Source organism: Mus musculus, chromosome 16 (genome assembly GCF_000001635.26).
Source record: "Mus musculus strain C57BL/6J chromosome 16, GRCm38.p6 C57BL/6J".
NCBI classification, from domain to species: Eukaryota; Metazoa; Chordata; class Mammalia; order Rodentia; family Muridae; genus Mus; species Mus musculus.
The window spans coordinates 72,967,795-72,980,839 of NC_000082.6; the positions used below are offsets into that span (position 1 = coordinate 72,967,795).

Below are 13,045 nucleotides of genomic sequence, written 5' to 3' on the forward strand. Positions count from 1 at the left end.
CATAAAACTTTGAACATGACACATCCAGATTCGCAAATTAATGCATCCAAAATTTAGCTCCTCTGGCAGCCAGACTCCTTCAGTCAGACAACTTGTTAGAATTCTCTCTCATATATTTGCATCTTTTTTTCTTTCTTAAACTCTGACATCCAGAATTTTAAAGCTTAATAATTGAAAACAATTTCCTGAAATTAAACAAACAACTTGAATTCATTTTAAAGAAATCTAAGCATGCTAAGTATGCTAAGCTGTCTCAATCAGGAGATGGGAACGTTTTTCTAATTTTGTGCTTCTTTCTCTATACTTGTGTTAGAGTCTCAATAAAATAGTGACTTTAAGACATAACAGTTTTCAAGTGTTTTACATTTTACAATAATTTTATTCAATTAAAATAAAATTTTTCTTCTTTAGTCCTTTTTCACTAGGTTTAAGTTATTATTAAAAACAGTCTTGCTATGTGGTGGTGCCTTTAATCCCAGTACTTGTGAGGCAAAGACAGATGGATCTCCAGGTTTGAGGCCAGCCTGGTCAACGTAGTGAGTGCCAAGACAGCCAGGGCAACACAGAGAAACCCTGTCTTGAAAAATGGATGGGTGGGTGGGTGGGTGGGTGGATGCATGGATGGATGGATGGATGGATGGATGGATGGATAGATAGATAGATAGATAGATAGATAGATAGATAGATAGATAGATAGATAGATAGATAGACTGACCTAAGGTTTTATGAGTGCTATGTCTCTGTGTGTGCACATATGCTTCTTTGTGCTTTTTCTTTTACTCTAACATTTATTTGTCTCTGTCCTGGCTTATCCTTTTATTTGCCTGTTTTATAAATCAAAGAAGGAAGAAGGCATGGAGTTGTATGGATGGGGAGGTGGGGTGGATCTAGGAGAAGAAGGGTAAATTGTAAGCTAAATATATGGTATGGGAAAGAGTATATTTTCAATTAAAAGAAAACACACACTATTGACTGAATGCATTTGCCATGTGTGTTTATTCTAAGCATGTGTGCCAAGCTTGGATATCAAACTCACGTATCTCTCTGGATTAGCCACCAGCAATACGATATTGAGTAACTTTCCAGTAACTCTGAAACTATTATAGCGTGATGATGCTATTTTTTAACCCGTGTATATATTTCAGTAGAGAAAAAAATCATTCCAAAGTCCTAGACATTGCCCAGTGGATAAAGGGCTTGCCTCACAAGTATGGAGGATGGAGTTTGTGTGCCGACAACCAATGTTAAAGCTGAGTGGATGAGGTGTTGAGCCTGTAATCCAAGCATTCAGGAGATCAGAGGGGATTTCCTGGCATGCTGGCTGTCTGGACTGGGCAAACCTAAAATCTGTGCTTCAGGAAGAGGCTGAGTCATAAGCAAAGCAGAGCACTATTAAGGCACCCAACATCAACCTGTGGACTCTGTACTCACATGCATGGGCAGGCATGCACGCTCACACATGTGTGTGCTCTCACACACACCCCACACACATGTGGATGCATATGCCCAGAAATGCAGATATCCCAAACACATGCATGCACATGCATGCATGCATGCACGCTCGCGAGCGTGCGCGCGCGCGCGCGTGCGCACACACACACACACACACACATACACACACCATCCCAAAAGAAGAAAGAAGAGAGAGAAAGGGAGGAAATTAAGGAAGGGGGAAGGAAGGAGGGAGGGAGGGAGGGAGGGAGGGAGGGAGGGAGGGAGGGAGGAAGGAAGGAAGGAAGGAAGGAAGGAAGGAAGGAAGGAAGGAAGGAAGGAAGGAAGGAGACCATTCTAAGACAGAAAGACAGCAAGTTCAATACTATTTATTTATAAATGAAACTCCAACGCACCTTTTAAAATTCAAAATCATCAAACATTCTGCATGTCAGCTTCATTTCATGGTGACGGTGGTGGTTGTTAGGGACAAAACAATTGTGATATCAGGTTAACCTTGGTTCACTCATTGAAGTCTGTCTCGTACATTTCAATGGGATAAATGTGTTAAACAGTTCTGTGTCTTGTGCTTCTTCATGTTTACAATATTCTGCTCTCACCATTATGAGCCTTCTTCACCAGCCACAGCCTTTATTCAATTTCTGAACACTTAGATCAGTCCCTAGATAATGCAGCAGACCTAGTTGGTCATTTGAAAGGCGTACATTGTATCTCATTTTAATATTCCTAATCAGTGCATCATGTAAATGCATTCTGAATAATGCATATCTCCACTTTAATTACTTGTTTAATTATCTTTAGTTTTTCTTTTTTTTTTTTTCTTTTTTTTTTTCAAAAGCCTACAGCAATGGCTGTTGCTCAGATGATTAGAAAATTGCTTCCAGTTGCAGAAATCTATTTCCTGTTGTTTCTTTTGGCAGTGATTGCAGACCGGCCTCCCCCAGTCATTCGGCAAGGTCCTGTGAATCAGACTGTAGCAGTGGATGGCACTTTAATCCTCAGCTGTGTGGCCACAGGCAGTCCAGCACCCACAATTCTGTGGAGGAAGGATGGAGTCCTTGTTTCAACCCAAGATTCTCGGATCAAACAGCTGGAGAGTGGCGTGCTGCAGATCCGCTACGCTAAGGTAACTTGCAAAGACGTCGTGGGCTGCCTGCTTGGTCCCACTTGATTCTCATAGGCAGCAACTAGCATTGAAATCCCGTCCCCTAGATGAAATAGGAAATACAAATACTAATACATTTTAATGGGATGCAGGGTTTGTTCAGACATGCCGCTGAGCCTGCTTGGGGTAATTTGACTCATAACTTAGATTATGGCAAGTAATTTAAGGTCTTATGAAGAAGGAAGGCAGGCTTTGGAAGACATATTGGGGAAAGTAATTAGGGACCTGAGAGAGAGAATATACCTTCTGTGTGTGTGTGTGTGTGCGTGTGCGTGTGCGTGTGTGTGCATGTGTGTGTGAATGTATGCGTGTGTGTGTGTGTATGTGTGCGCGTGTGTGTGTGCATGTGTGTGTGCGTGTGCATGTGTGTGTGCGTGTGTGTGTATGTGTGTGTGTGTGCGTGTGTGTGTGCATCTGTGTGTGCGCGTGTGTGTATGCGTGCGTGTGTGTGTGTGTGCATTTGTGTGTGTGTGTGCATGTATGTGTGTATGCGTGCGTGTGTGTGTGTGTGTGTGTGTGTGTGTGAGAGAGAGAGAGAGAGAGAGAGAGAGAATGAGAATGCAAGCATTTTGTAAGTAACCAGCAAGGTAAATTTTCTAGTATTATAACTATTTGGCCCAACATTTTGCAGTTTCAGAATATCATACACATAGAAAGCGCTTATAAAGCCACGCACTAACTCAGTGCACATTTCACATCAGAATGCTACGTGATTAAACAGCCCACAGATGGGTGGAAACAAATGTAGGGATTTACCGTCCAGGGTCATCTCTTATCTGTTCCATCGGGACTCTTTTACATTGTCCTGACTTTGATTTGCTTTTGCGGTCTTGTTCAGACAAGCTTTGAAGGCATGTGAAACAAGAGTATTGGGCAGCAATGAGCAGTCATTTCCATTGTCTGCATCAGTATCGTGGGTGGCTTCTTTGGAGTTGGGAATCAACATTGCCATTGGTTTTGTGTGCCACGGGAGTTGCGGTGTTGTGCCTCTTGGTGGCAACCACTGCAACCTTGTTCTTGCTCTCCACAGAGCCAGATGACAATGTTATCTGAAGATTAGAGTTGTTACATTAATCAGAAGGGTACGGCATTAGCATGATGCTCCCAGTTCTAGGTTGAGCCAGAGTTGATTTTGGCTTCAGTTTTCAGAAGGGAGAATGCTTGTTTCATCAAGGGTTTTGGTTTCAAGTCTGACACTGACTTAAGTGTTAGAATAAAGGGGGAGGGGCATAGAGTGGCCAATTTAAGAAGATACTATGTAATTTGGTTTTTCCTAATCTTTTATGCTAAACTTAGTCTGTTAAAGTTCTACCTATCTATCTATCTATCTATCTATCTATTTTACACATTTAGGATAACCATATAAAGGCTCTTTTATTTCTATCTTCATGCAATATTTTCCTTTATGTTTCAAGAAAAAAAAATACATTCAGTTACAGGGGCATTTCTGGTTCAAAGATTTTAATTTAGTTATCTGTATTCCAGGGCTATTGACAAACCTGTAATTGTTTTTCCAGCCCAGAAAGGCCTGATGATTCCAAATATTTCTTTTCTGTGTGCTTTCACAGCTGGGTGACACGGGTCGGTACACCTGCACCGCATCGACCCCCAGCGGTGAGGCCACGTGGAGCGCTTACATCGAAGTCCAGGGTAAATTCATACGTTTCCTCTTAAGGCTTTTTTTTGACAAACAAAGCCAATGTCCTGGTCTCCAGGAAGGCAAGTGAATGTGTTGCCCGAGTTCCTGTGCCAGTTTTTGTATGTGTAACTGTTTTTTCTCCTTCCACTCTTGTTAGAATTTGGGGTTCCAGTTCAACCCCCAAGACCCACCGACCCCAACTTAATCCCCAGCGCCCCCTCAAAGCCCGAAGTTACAGATGTCAGCAAAAACACGGTCACTTTATCGTGGCAGCCAAACTTGAACTCAGGAGCAACCCCAACATCTTATATTATAGAAGCCTTCAGGTAGGGTGAGAGGGTCACAAAGGGGTACATGCAAGCCCCCCCCCCTTCTTGGGGCATCCAATGTTCTTGCTCTAACCAATGTATCTCTCCTTAGCCATGCATCTGGTAGCAGCTGGCAGACGGCGGCAGAAAATGTGAAAACAGAAACATTTGCCATCAAAGGACTCAAACCTAACGCCATTTACCTTTTCCTGGTGAGGGCAGCAAATGCCTATGGAATTAGTGATCCAAGCCAAATATCAGATCCAGTGAAAACGCAAGGTAATGACTGATTGCCTGAGGCCTGAAACACCTACTTGTCCTTAGATGTTATCATTATCTTGGTGTGATATGTGTGTGTTGTGTGTGTTACATCCTAAGGCAGCACATTTGCAAACTTTTTTTTTTTTTTTTTTACTGCACAACACAAACTGTGATTTTCTGAATTGAGAATATCAAGATTGATAACACACGGAATTGCTCCTCTTAAATCCACTAAAAATATCCCGTGATGTGATTCTATTTGTATAGTCTTTTCAATTTTTTGTGAATTTTAAGCCAAGTATCTTAATCCTACCACGATTGTATTTAAAACCGAGTAAATTTATTCCGGCCAAAATTCAGTTCACATAACCTCCAAAATGAGTTTTCAGAATTCCTACCCCAGTTAACTCATGTCATGGGAAAATCATCCAGAGGTAGGCGAGTATTCGAAACTTTGTCTTGGTGTCTCTGTGTAGTCAACATCCTGGAAGCCATGAAAGAAATACTGTGGGGCTTTGGTGGTTTTAGTTTCTCATTTTTATTGTGTGGGGCATGCTATGCAACTTTTAAATGGAAAATATCATACATTTTGATGAAAGCTAGGAAGAAATGAGAGATCAAAGCCCACTGTTGGAAGCCAACTACCACGTGGAAATCAGAAATGTTCCTCACTGGGACGTCCTTTTCAATTTATGTTCCTTTGCATCTTTTGTAGATTGAAATTATTTTCATCATTTGATAGATTATATTTCCTGTCTACCCTCTTAATCTTTCTATTATTTTAATATTCTCCTTGAAGGAAAATGCTATTTTCGTATTCTCCTTGAAGGAAAAGTTATACTTATTGGAATCCATCTTTAACTTTTCTTTAAACCTAATATCATTATAATTAAAATACACTTGCTTTTATCTTAGCAAGAGTGACTCTAGAGGTGGTTAGGAATGTAAAATTGTCTCCCCACACACAAGAGCATTATCTCCGAGTTAACATTTCCAGAGAAAAAAAAAGCATGGAGTAGTTATAATGCGAGAAACAAGTTACACACAGAGCGCCTGAAAGACTTCAACAATTTTCTTCTTTGTATGGGCGAGCAGAGGACAGTAGTGTTTCATAAGCTCCTGGAGTCCATCTAGATAGTCGTTTGGGGAGCACTCTTTGCTTTTGAAATCACGGAGAGAGTAAAGCCGAGGCTCGGAACACACCCATGTCTGTTCCTTGTGTACTGAATTCAACACACCCAGATGCCTGTATTTGCTAGTGTGAGTCACCTGCTCAGGAGCTCTAATAGACTTGGAGCCTGCCTCGAGGCAGTGTGAGGTTTGCCATATCAGATATGCATTTGTAAAGAATGTAGAAACTACAGCAGCTTCTAACTGAATTTAAACTTCCCTCCCCAAGTAGAAGTTTCTACCTACCTACCCTCTGTCTCTGTCCAGTGGAATCTAAATGCCAGTGTTGTTGACCGACTTAATGCTAGTCTCATTTGCAAATGATAATGTTGTTCATATGTTTTATGAAGATAGTTTTTCCTTTTCTTTGGGCTAAAACAGCCTCCTTCAGATGCATAGTTAGTAAAACAGTATAAGAAAATGAATCTATGTCAACCAGGAGACTATCTAGAGAAATATACATACCATTTTGAAATAAAGGATATTTTCCTGTCATCTCCTCAGTCTAGCCATGTGGTGCTTAGCAAGTTGATCAGTCCTAAATATCCTATCTCCTCGAGTATGAGATGGGGCTAACTAAACTCCCTTCCCTAGAGTTGACAAGGATTGTTACTAATTATTAACAACAATTAATATTATTATGACTTTTCCTAAGTCATAGCAAACATGTGTTTCTTTCAGCGTCTAAACTAAGAATCAAGAAGGCTCATAGAAAATTCAGCTATCATAACACTACAAAAATTAGCAAATGAAGCCAAATGAGAGGATCAATTAAATATATCCTGACATCTCGGAATGATGAGCCAGCACTAACAAGATTAAAATTAATAGAGCAAATTAAAAAATCTGGTACTTGAATTATGGTCTGAAAAAAATTGCTATAAAAGGCTGGGATGAGTGGATTGGCTTAAGGAGGGGGTGTTCGTTGGGGTTCAGTGAAGTGCGCAGACTCCAGTTGAAACCAACTCTGAGATCTGTCTGTGTTCATTGAATGGTGTGCTTGCCAATTGAACAAAGTTCACCCTTACTGGGATTTTTCAGCAATATGTCAGAATCAAGTCATCTTTCCCCCTGTATTTTGAACTGGTCAGACCATGAATTACGTAATGCCCTGGATGTGAGCACCACCTTTGCAGGTTGACTCTTAAAATTCTGTTTTATTTGGGTTGGAACTGTACCTGTGAATCAAACCCAGGCTCTCATAGTCACAAGATCATACCTTACCCAAGAGCTCTAACCCCAGCCCTGACTCCTTAGTCTGCTCAGAGGAGACCAGTGACAACACGTGGTGAATGAATGACTGAAAAATCAATCCTAATAAAAGAAATTCAAGAATCTTGATATGCCTAAGGCAAAACCAAAACCAACCAACCAAACAAACAAACAAACAAACACATAAAGACTATGAGATCCCTTTCTTACCATCTTACGTGACAATAGCACAAACCTGGCAATGAACCTGGCAACATTTGGTTCTGCGAGGAATATCAGCTGTGTGGCTGTCAGATAGAGGTTGTGTGGGTTTTGTCGGCACGCAATGCCATTCTGACTCTGTAGGCCCTATCCTTGAGCAATTCTTGAGCCTTAACTTTTAATGGAAATGAACACATATGGAATATTACATAGGATTCATCAGGAATACCAGTATGGGCCTGGAGAGAAAGAGCACTATATAAGAGTGTGCCACTCAAGTTTGAGAGCCTGAGCCCAGTCCTTGGCATCCGTGTGACAACTCAGACACGTAATAGAGTTCTTGCCTAGTGTGCATAAGGCCCTGGATTGGGCTGATGGGAGGGTGCTGTCTTCCCCAAGTCATGTGAGCTGTGGTTTCCCTAGGGGAAGGCACTCAGACTGCTCCAGGGTTTATTTCTCTTTTCCTGTTCCATCTGCTTCCCTCTCTCCTTGAAGTTGGTGTTTTAGCAGAGCAGCCATGGAGAGAACAGAGAGAAAAGATAAAGTGCCTGAGATGGCCTTGTAATGACTGGATGTTTTCTCCCTAGCACTGTCTGCTTGGTATAAGTCAGCACTGGGATGACGGTATAGGGAAATGGGGAAAGGGCGGGGTCAGGAGTTATCCTAGTGTCGTTATTTTTTTATGATCTTGCTCATTTCTTTATTTTTGGTTTGGTTCTGTTTTGTTTTGCTTGTTCTCAGAAAGGGACTCACTGTGTAGCTTTGGCTGTCCTGAACTCAGTATGAAGACCAGACTGGCCTCAGGTTCACAGAGATCCACCTGTCTCTGCCTTCCAAGTGCTAGGATTAAAGGTGTGTGCCATCGTGTCCCACCATTTTCCTTATTTATAAACTTAATTTTTAGGTGGGGCATGCAGACATCCAGGTGGCACAAATGTTTAATAGTGATTGAGCCTTCTATCCTTTCTTCCATTCATCTTGGTTCTCTGAATTCCACAAATTTTATTTTTTAAATATTCATGGTTTTTCTTTTTTCCTATCCTGGGACAGGGGTATTTGATCATTTAGCAAACTTTCGATTTTTTTTTTCCATTTTGGTTTGGTATTGGTTTGGGGTTTTTTTGTCTGTTTGTTTGTTTGGTTGGTTGGTTGGTTTTTTATTGTTGTTTTTTTTTTTTAGGTTGTAACATCTAAACTGCATATGTCAAAATATAATAGTCTATTAATTAGTTCCATAGTCCCTTTCAAATCTTAATATTTTATTGTTCTTTACAGTGCATTTTCTTTTACTGTTTGAAACAGAAACACATCTGTACATAAGAAGGCCTCTTTCGCAATAGGCAGTTTTTCTGAGTAGAGTTAAATAAATTTAGTAAACAGTTCCGTGACACCCCCGCTCCAATAGTACAACATTGGACCCTATTGGCTGTTCACTTCTTACTGTGCTGTTCGTCTCCTCTGAAACATTTTAGTATTTACGAGACTGCAAACCCATTATTAAATCTCCCATACAATATAGTAAGCTAAACCGTTGTCAATGAAAATGGTGGTAAGTGCGCTTGTCTCGCACCTAACCAGACTTGCGGTATCAGACCTTCACCATAGCTTCTGTGGCTTTCCCTGTGCAGCGTGTCTGTGCCATCCGCTGGGAAGATAGTTGGGAAGAGACCCAGGTCTCTCCTAGGAGATGTGCGCTCAGCTGCCTTCCACGCTCAGTTTCCCCTGACTGTCTGCAAGCTTTGCATTCCCCCATGGGCTCAGCTGCAATTCGTTGCCCCTTTCTTCCTTGAATGGTTAGGATCCGGACAGAGGGCTGAATCAAACTCAGAGTCAGCCCCATGCCCTAAGGCTCAGCAGTGTAATGATCATTACATGGTATGAGGCTCTCTTAAAAATTACTGTTTGCCACTGTTATCTTTGCCTCTTGCCCTTCTCGGCTTTCATGGGCTTCCTACGTGTTCTGCCTCTCCCCTCCCCCCTTCTGTTTCTCTTCATCTGATCCCGATGAAAAGGTTAAGCCGTTATGGATGGAGAGATAGCTAAGAGCCCTCGCCCTGAAAGCATGAGGCTGTACGTTTGAGTCCCAGCGTCCACATAAAAAGGCCAACCGTGACCACACAGTCCTGTGGTTATGGGGAATGGTCGGAGAAGTGAGGATCGCTGATGAGTTTTCAGACTGTCAACCTAGCTCCAGGCTGAGATGCCATGTCAAGGGAATAAGGCAGAGAGTGATAAATCAGAGCACCTGATGCCCTCCCCTGGCCCTGCAGATATACGCACATGTGCATGCGCACACCCCTACGCACACATGCACATAAGCGCACATACACACACGCACACATACAAAGGTGGGCATATTTTTTTTAATTGTATTCAGGCTGCCTTCACGGTTCCACGCATTCTTCTCTTCTGAGAGTTGCCTTTCATGCAGTTAGCAGCGAATGGGGCCAGACTTGAGTTGTGTGTTCTTTGAATTATTACAGATGTCCCACCAACCAGCCAAGGGGTGGACCACAAGCAGGTCCAAAGAGAACTGGGGAATGTTGTCTTACATCTGCACAACCCGACCATCCTTTCTTCCTCCTCAGTCGAAGTGCACTGGACGGTGAGTTGTGCTAATGTTTGTAATCATTTTTAATAATCAGGGGATCTCTGTGAGATTATCATACATAAGGAGTTTACATAGGTGTTCTTCACTTCCACACCAATGTTAATTTTATTATGCAAACTTTGCTTAATCTAGCAACTGTACTTGATTACTAAACAAGCTAAAGAAGCCATACATATTATATATATTCAATATATATGTATGTATTATGTATATATATTAAATCATAAAGTGTTTGAATACAATGACATGTGACATGCACATTAGCACACATACTTTTTTTAAAACAGAAATACTCCCAGGTAGTGTCAAGTGGAGTTTTTACATAATTTTTATTAATTCTTTGATAATTTTAGATATATGTACAGTGTATTTTGGTCACATTTACCCCCTACCCCTTCTGCTAACACTTCCCAGATACACTCCCACCGTCCCATCCATTCCCAACTTCACAGTCTTGGGTTTTCAAAGCCTAAATGGAAGAAGAACACCTTCCGTAAGATGCCCATGTCACTTATATAATGTGCCAGCCATAATGAAGTCTCCTGTTTCTGTGCCTCCGAGTATGAAGACACAGAATGGTGACACCGTAGACGTTAATGGCACCTTAGAGCTATGCACTAGAAATCCGCACCAGAGGAGTCCCGTGGGGTTCTATGATATTTGTTAGGCTGTGTTTCTTTCTATTCCTTGCAGTGAGACAGTCCAAACAGTGGGACTAACTCCTTTTTTATTCGTCATTGTAATAGGTGGACCAACAATCTCAATATATTCAAGGCTATAAAATTCTCTACCGCCCATCTGGAGCCAGCCATGGTGAATCGGAGTGGTTAGTTTTTGAAGTGAGGACGCCAACGAAAAACAGCGTGGTGATCCCCGATCTCAGAAAAGGCGTCAACTACGAGATTAAGGCTCGCCCATTTTTTAATGAGTTTCAAGGAGCAGACAGTGAAATCAAATTTGCCAAAACCTTAGAAGAAGGCAAGTACGATGAAGTGGGCCTCCCTGCACACATGAAAAATGTTTCCTGGGCTTTTAAATTAATGGAAGTTGTTTGGCCATGAATGGTGACAGTCATCACTAACCCATGTAATATTAAAATGTTTTGGTATGGGAGTGTGTTTACTTACACCACGTAGAAGGACAAAATGCTCTGGTAAACGTAAGTGACTTGCTTTAGTCGTGCCTTGCAGAACGTGTGTGCGGAGATGTTAATGGCATTACTAAAATTCATATTCAGAGATAGAGTTGTTCCGGATTCGCTTGCTTTTTTTTATTCACTGGAGCTTATGTTAATGGTGTGGAGAGAATGTGAGTAATATCTGGGTTTGCCCGGACTTTCCAGAGGGTGCCTCATACTAGGAAATCCCTTAGTTCTTGGCAAACCAGGATTCCCCACCCTATAACCAAAAACTAAAAAACAGCATTCACGTAAGTATAGTTCCATGCCACGGAGCACTTTAAAACAAACCAACAAGCAAAGGGAAAGCAGACATTCCTCTTAATTGTAACTTACTCTATACATGATACGCTATAATTAGATGTAAAAAGATTACCATTCTTTTTCCTTAACTTTGTACAATTTAAGGAGAAAGTATGAGATACAGGCCAAACAGAACAGATGTTTTCTTAGGGGTGTTTTTAACTTTTTAAAAAAATTGTATTACTGGTGTGCATATGTGTGCATGTGTGCAGGTATAGGCACAGAGAGAATATTATTTTCCTTCCACCTTAGGATCCAGGGATATAAGTCACGTGGTCCAGCTTGCCAAGGCAACACATTGGCTTGCAGATCACCCCACTGCCCTGTGCTGAGCTGCTGTGTGCTCTGGTTGTAATTGGTCATGAGAAATTCACAGTATGAGTGATTTAGTGTGACTTGGAGAATTCTTGTAGTTTGGAGCCCTTTAGCATTGGGTGGTACCCATATTTAAAACATGCAACATCTGTATATTTACCCGTGTGCCTTAAAATACTGTGTGCTTTCTATGTGATACACACTCTTACAATCTACTTTTTATGACAATTTAATAGCACCAAGTGCCCCTCCCCGAAGTGTAACTGTATCCAAGAATGATGGAAATGGGACTGCAATCCTGGTCACTTGGCAACCGCCTCCTGAAGACACACAAAATGGAATGGTCCAAGAATATAAGGTAAGAAATAAGCTCAGTAAATTCATGGACAGGAAGCCCTCACCTCTCACAGAGGAGCCTGGATACATTGTCGATGGGTCTTTGTCGCCATCTGCTGGTCAAACTGCCGAATTTTACTTCCTAAATTCTATGCATACTGATTTTGGAGTAATTGTCTATACTAGAAAAACTATTTGGAAAGAAAAAATAAGTGCTCCGTTAATATTTGTTGGTATAATCACTTAGAAATAGAGATTTTAAATATTTATAATCTTTTTTCTCCCCAAATCGTGTCATAATTATATCACTCAGAGTTGAGTTAATCTAGGGAACATACGCATATGCTGTTTAACATTGAAAGAAAGAAAGAAAAAAAGAGAGAGAGAGGGAGGGAGGGAGGGAGGGAGGGAGGGAGGGAGGGAGAGAGAGAGAGAGAGAGAGAGAGAGAGAGAGAGAGAGAGAGAGAAAGAAAGATTTTCTTTTTTCTCTTGACATCTGTAAAATGTAGAACCTTGCAATTAGGTTGGAAAGTTGGTTTTTCTATAGGTGGATTTCTCTCTTCTGTGATGAGTTTTTAGACTCTAAACGAAATCAAATCTCAGAGATTTGTCTATAAATCTTGTTTGCTGTACATGTCTAATACGCGTGAGACATTCTCACGTGATTCTCTCCAGGGACTCTGGATTACTTGTCCTGTGAAGTAATAATATCACTGCTCGCGAATATGGATAGTTTTTGTGAGGACTCATTCTAAACAAAATAAAAAAGTCAGGCACTTCAGATTTACTAAAAGAGTGTAAGCTTAGCCTAGAAATGAATCTGTTGTAGCAAGGGATGAAATCTCTACTCTCGTGCAGTGGTGAACTACTAGTAGCTGACAGATTTAATTGCAAT

At 41.2% G+C, this 13,045-nt stretch overlaps 1 protein-coding gene across 15 annotated transcripts in view; it reads left to right on the forward strand.

Moving 5' to 3' along the window:
• Robo1 (roundabout guidance receptor 1) overlaps positions 1–13,045 on the forward strand; it is a 1,019,974-nt gene that overhangs the window by 940,277 nt on the left and 66,652 nt on the right. For all 15 annotated transcript variants that reach the window (XM_006522960.4, XM_006522963.4, XM_017316894.2 and 12 more), the window contains 7 exons: positions 2,373–2,578; positions 4,186–4,267; positions 4,414–4,582; positions 4,677–4,843; positions 9,892–10,013; positions 10,766–10,997; positions 12,051–12,172. In XM_006522960.4, the coding sequence (XP_006523023.1) occupies positions 2,373–2,578; positions 4,186–4,267; positions 4,414–4,582; positions 4,677–4,843; positions 9,892–10,013; positions 10,766–10,997; positions 12,051–12,172 (1,100 nt within the window). The remainder of the gene's footprint in view (positions 1–2,372; positions 2,579–4,185; positions 4,268–4,413; positions 4,583–4,676; positions 4,844–9,891; positions 10,014–10,765; positions 10,998–12,050; positions 12,173–13,045) is intronic.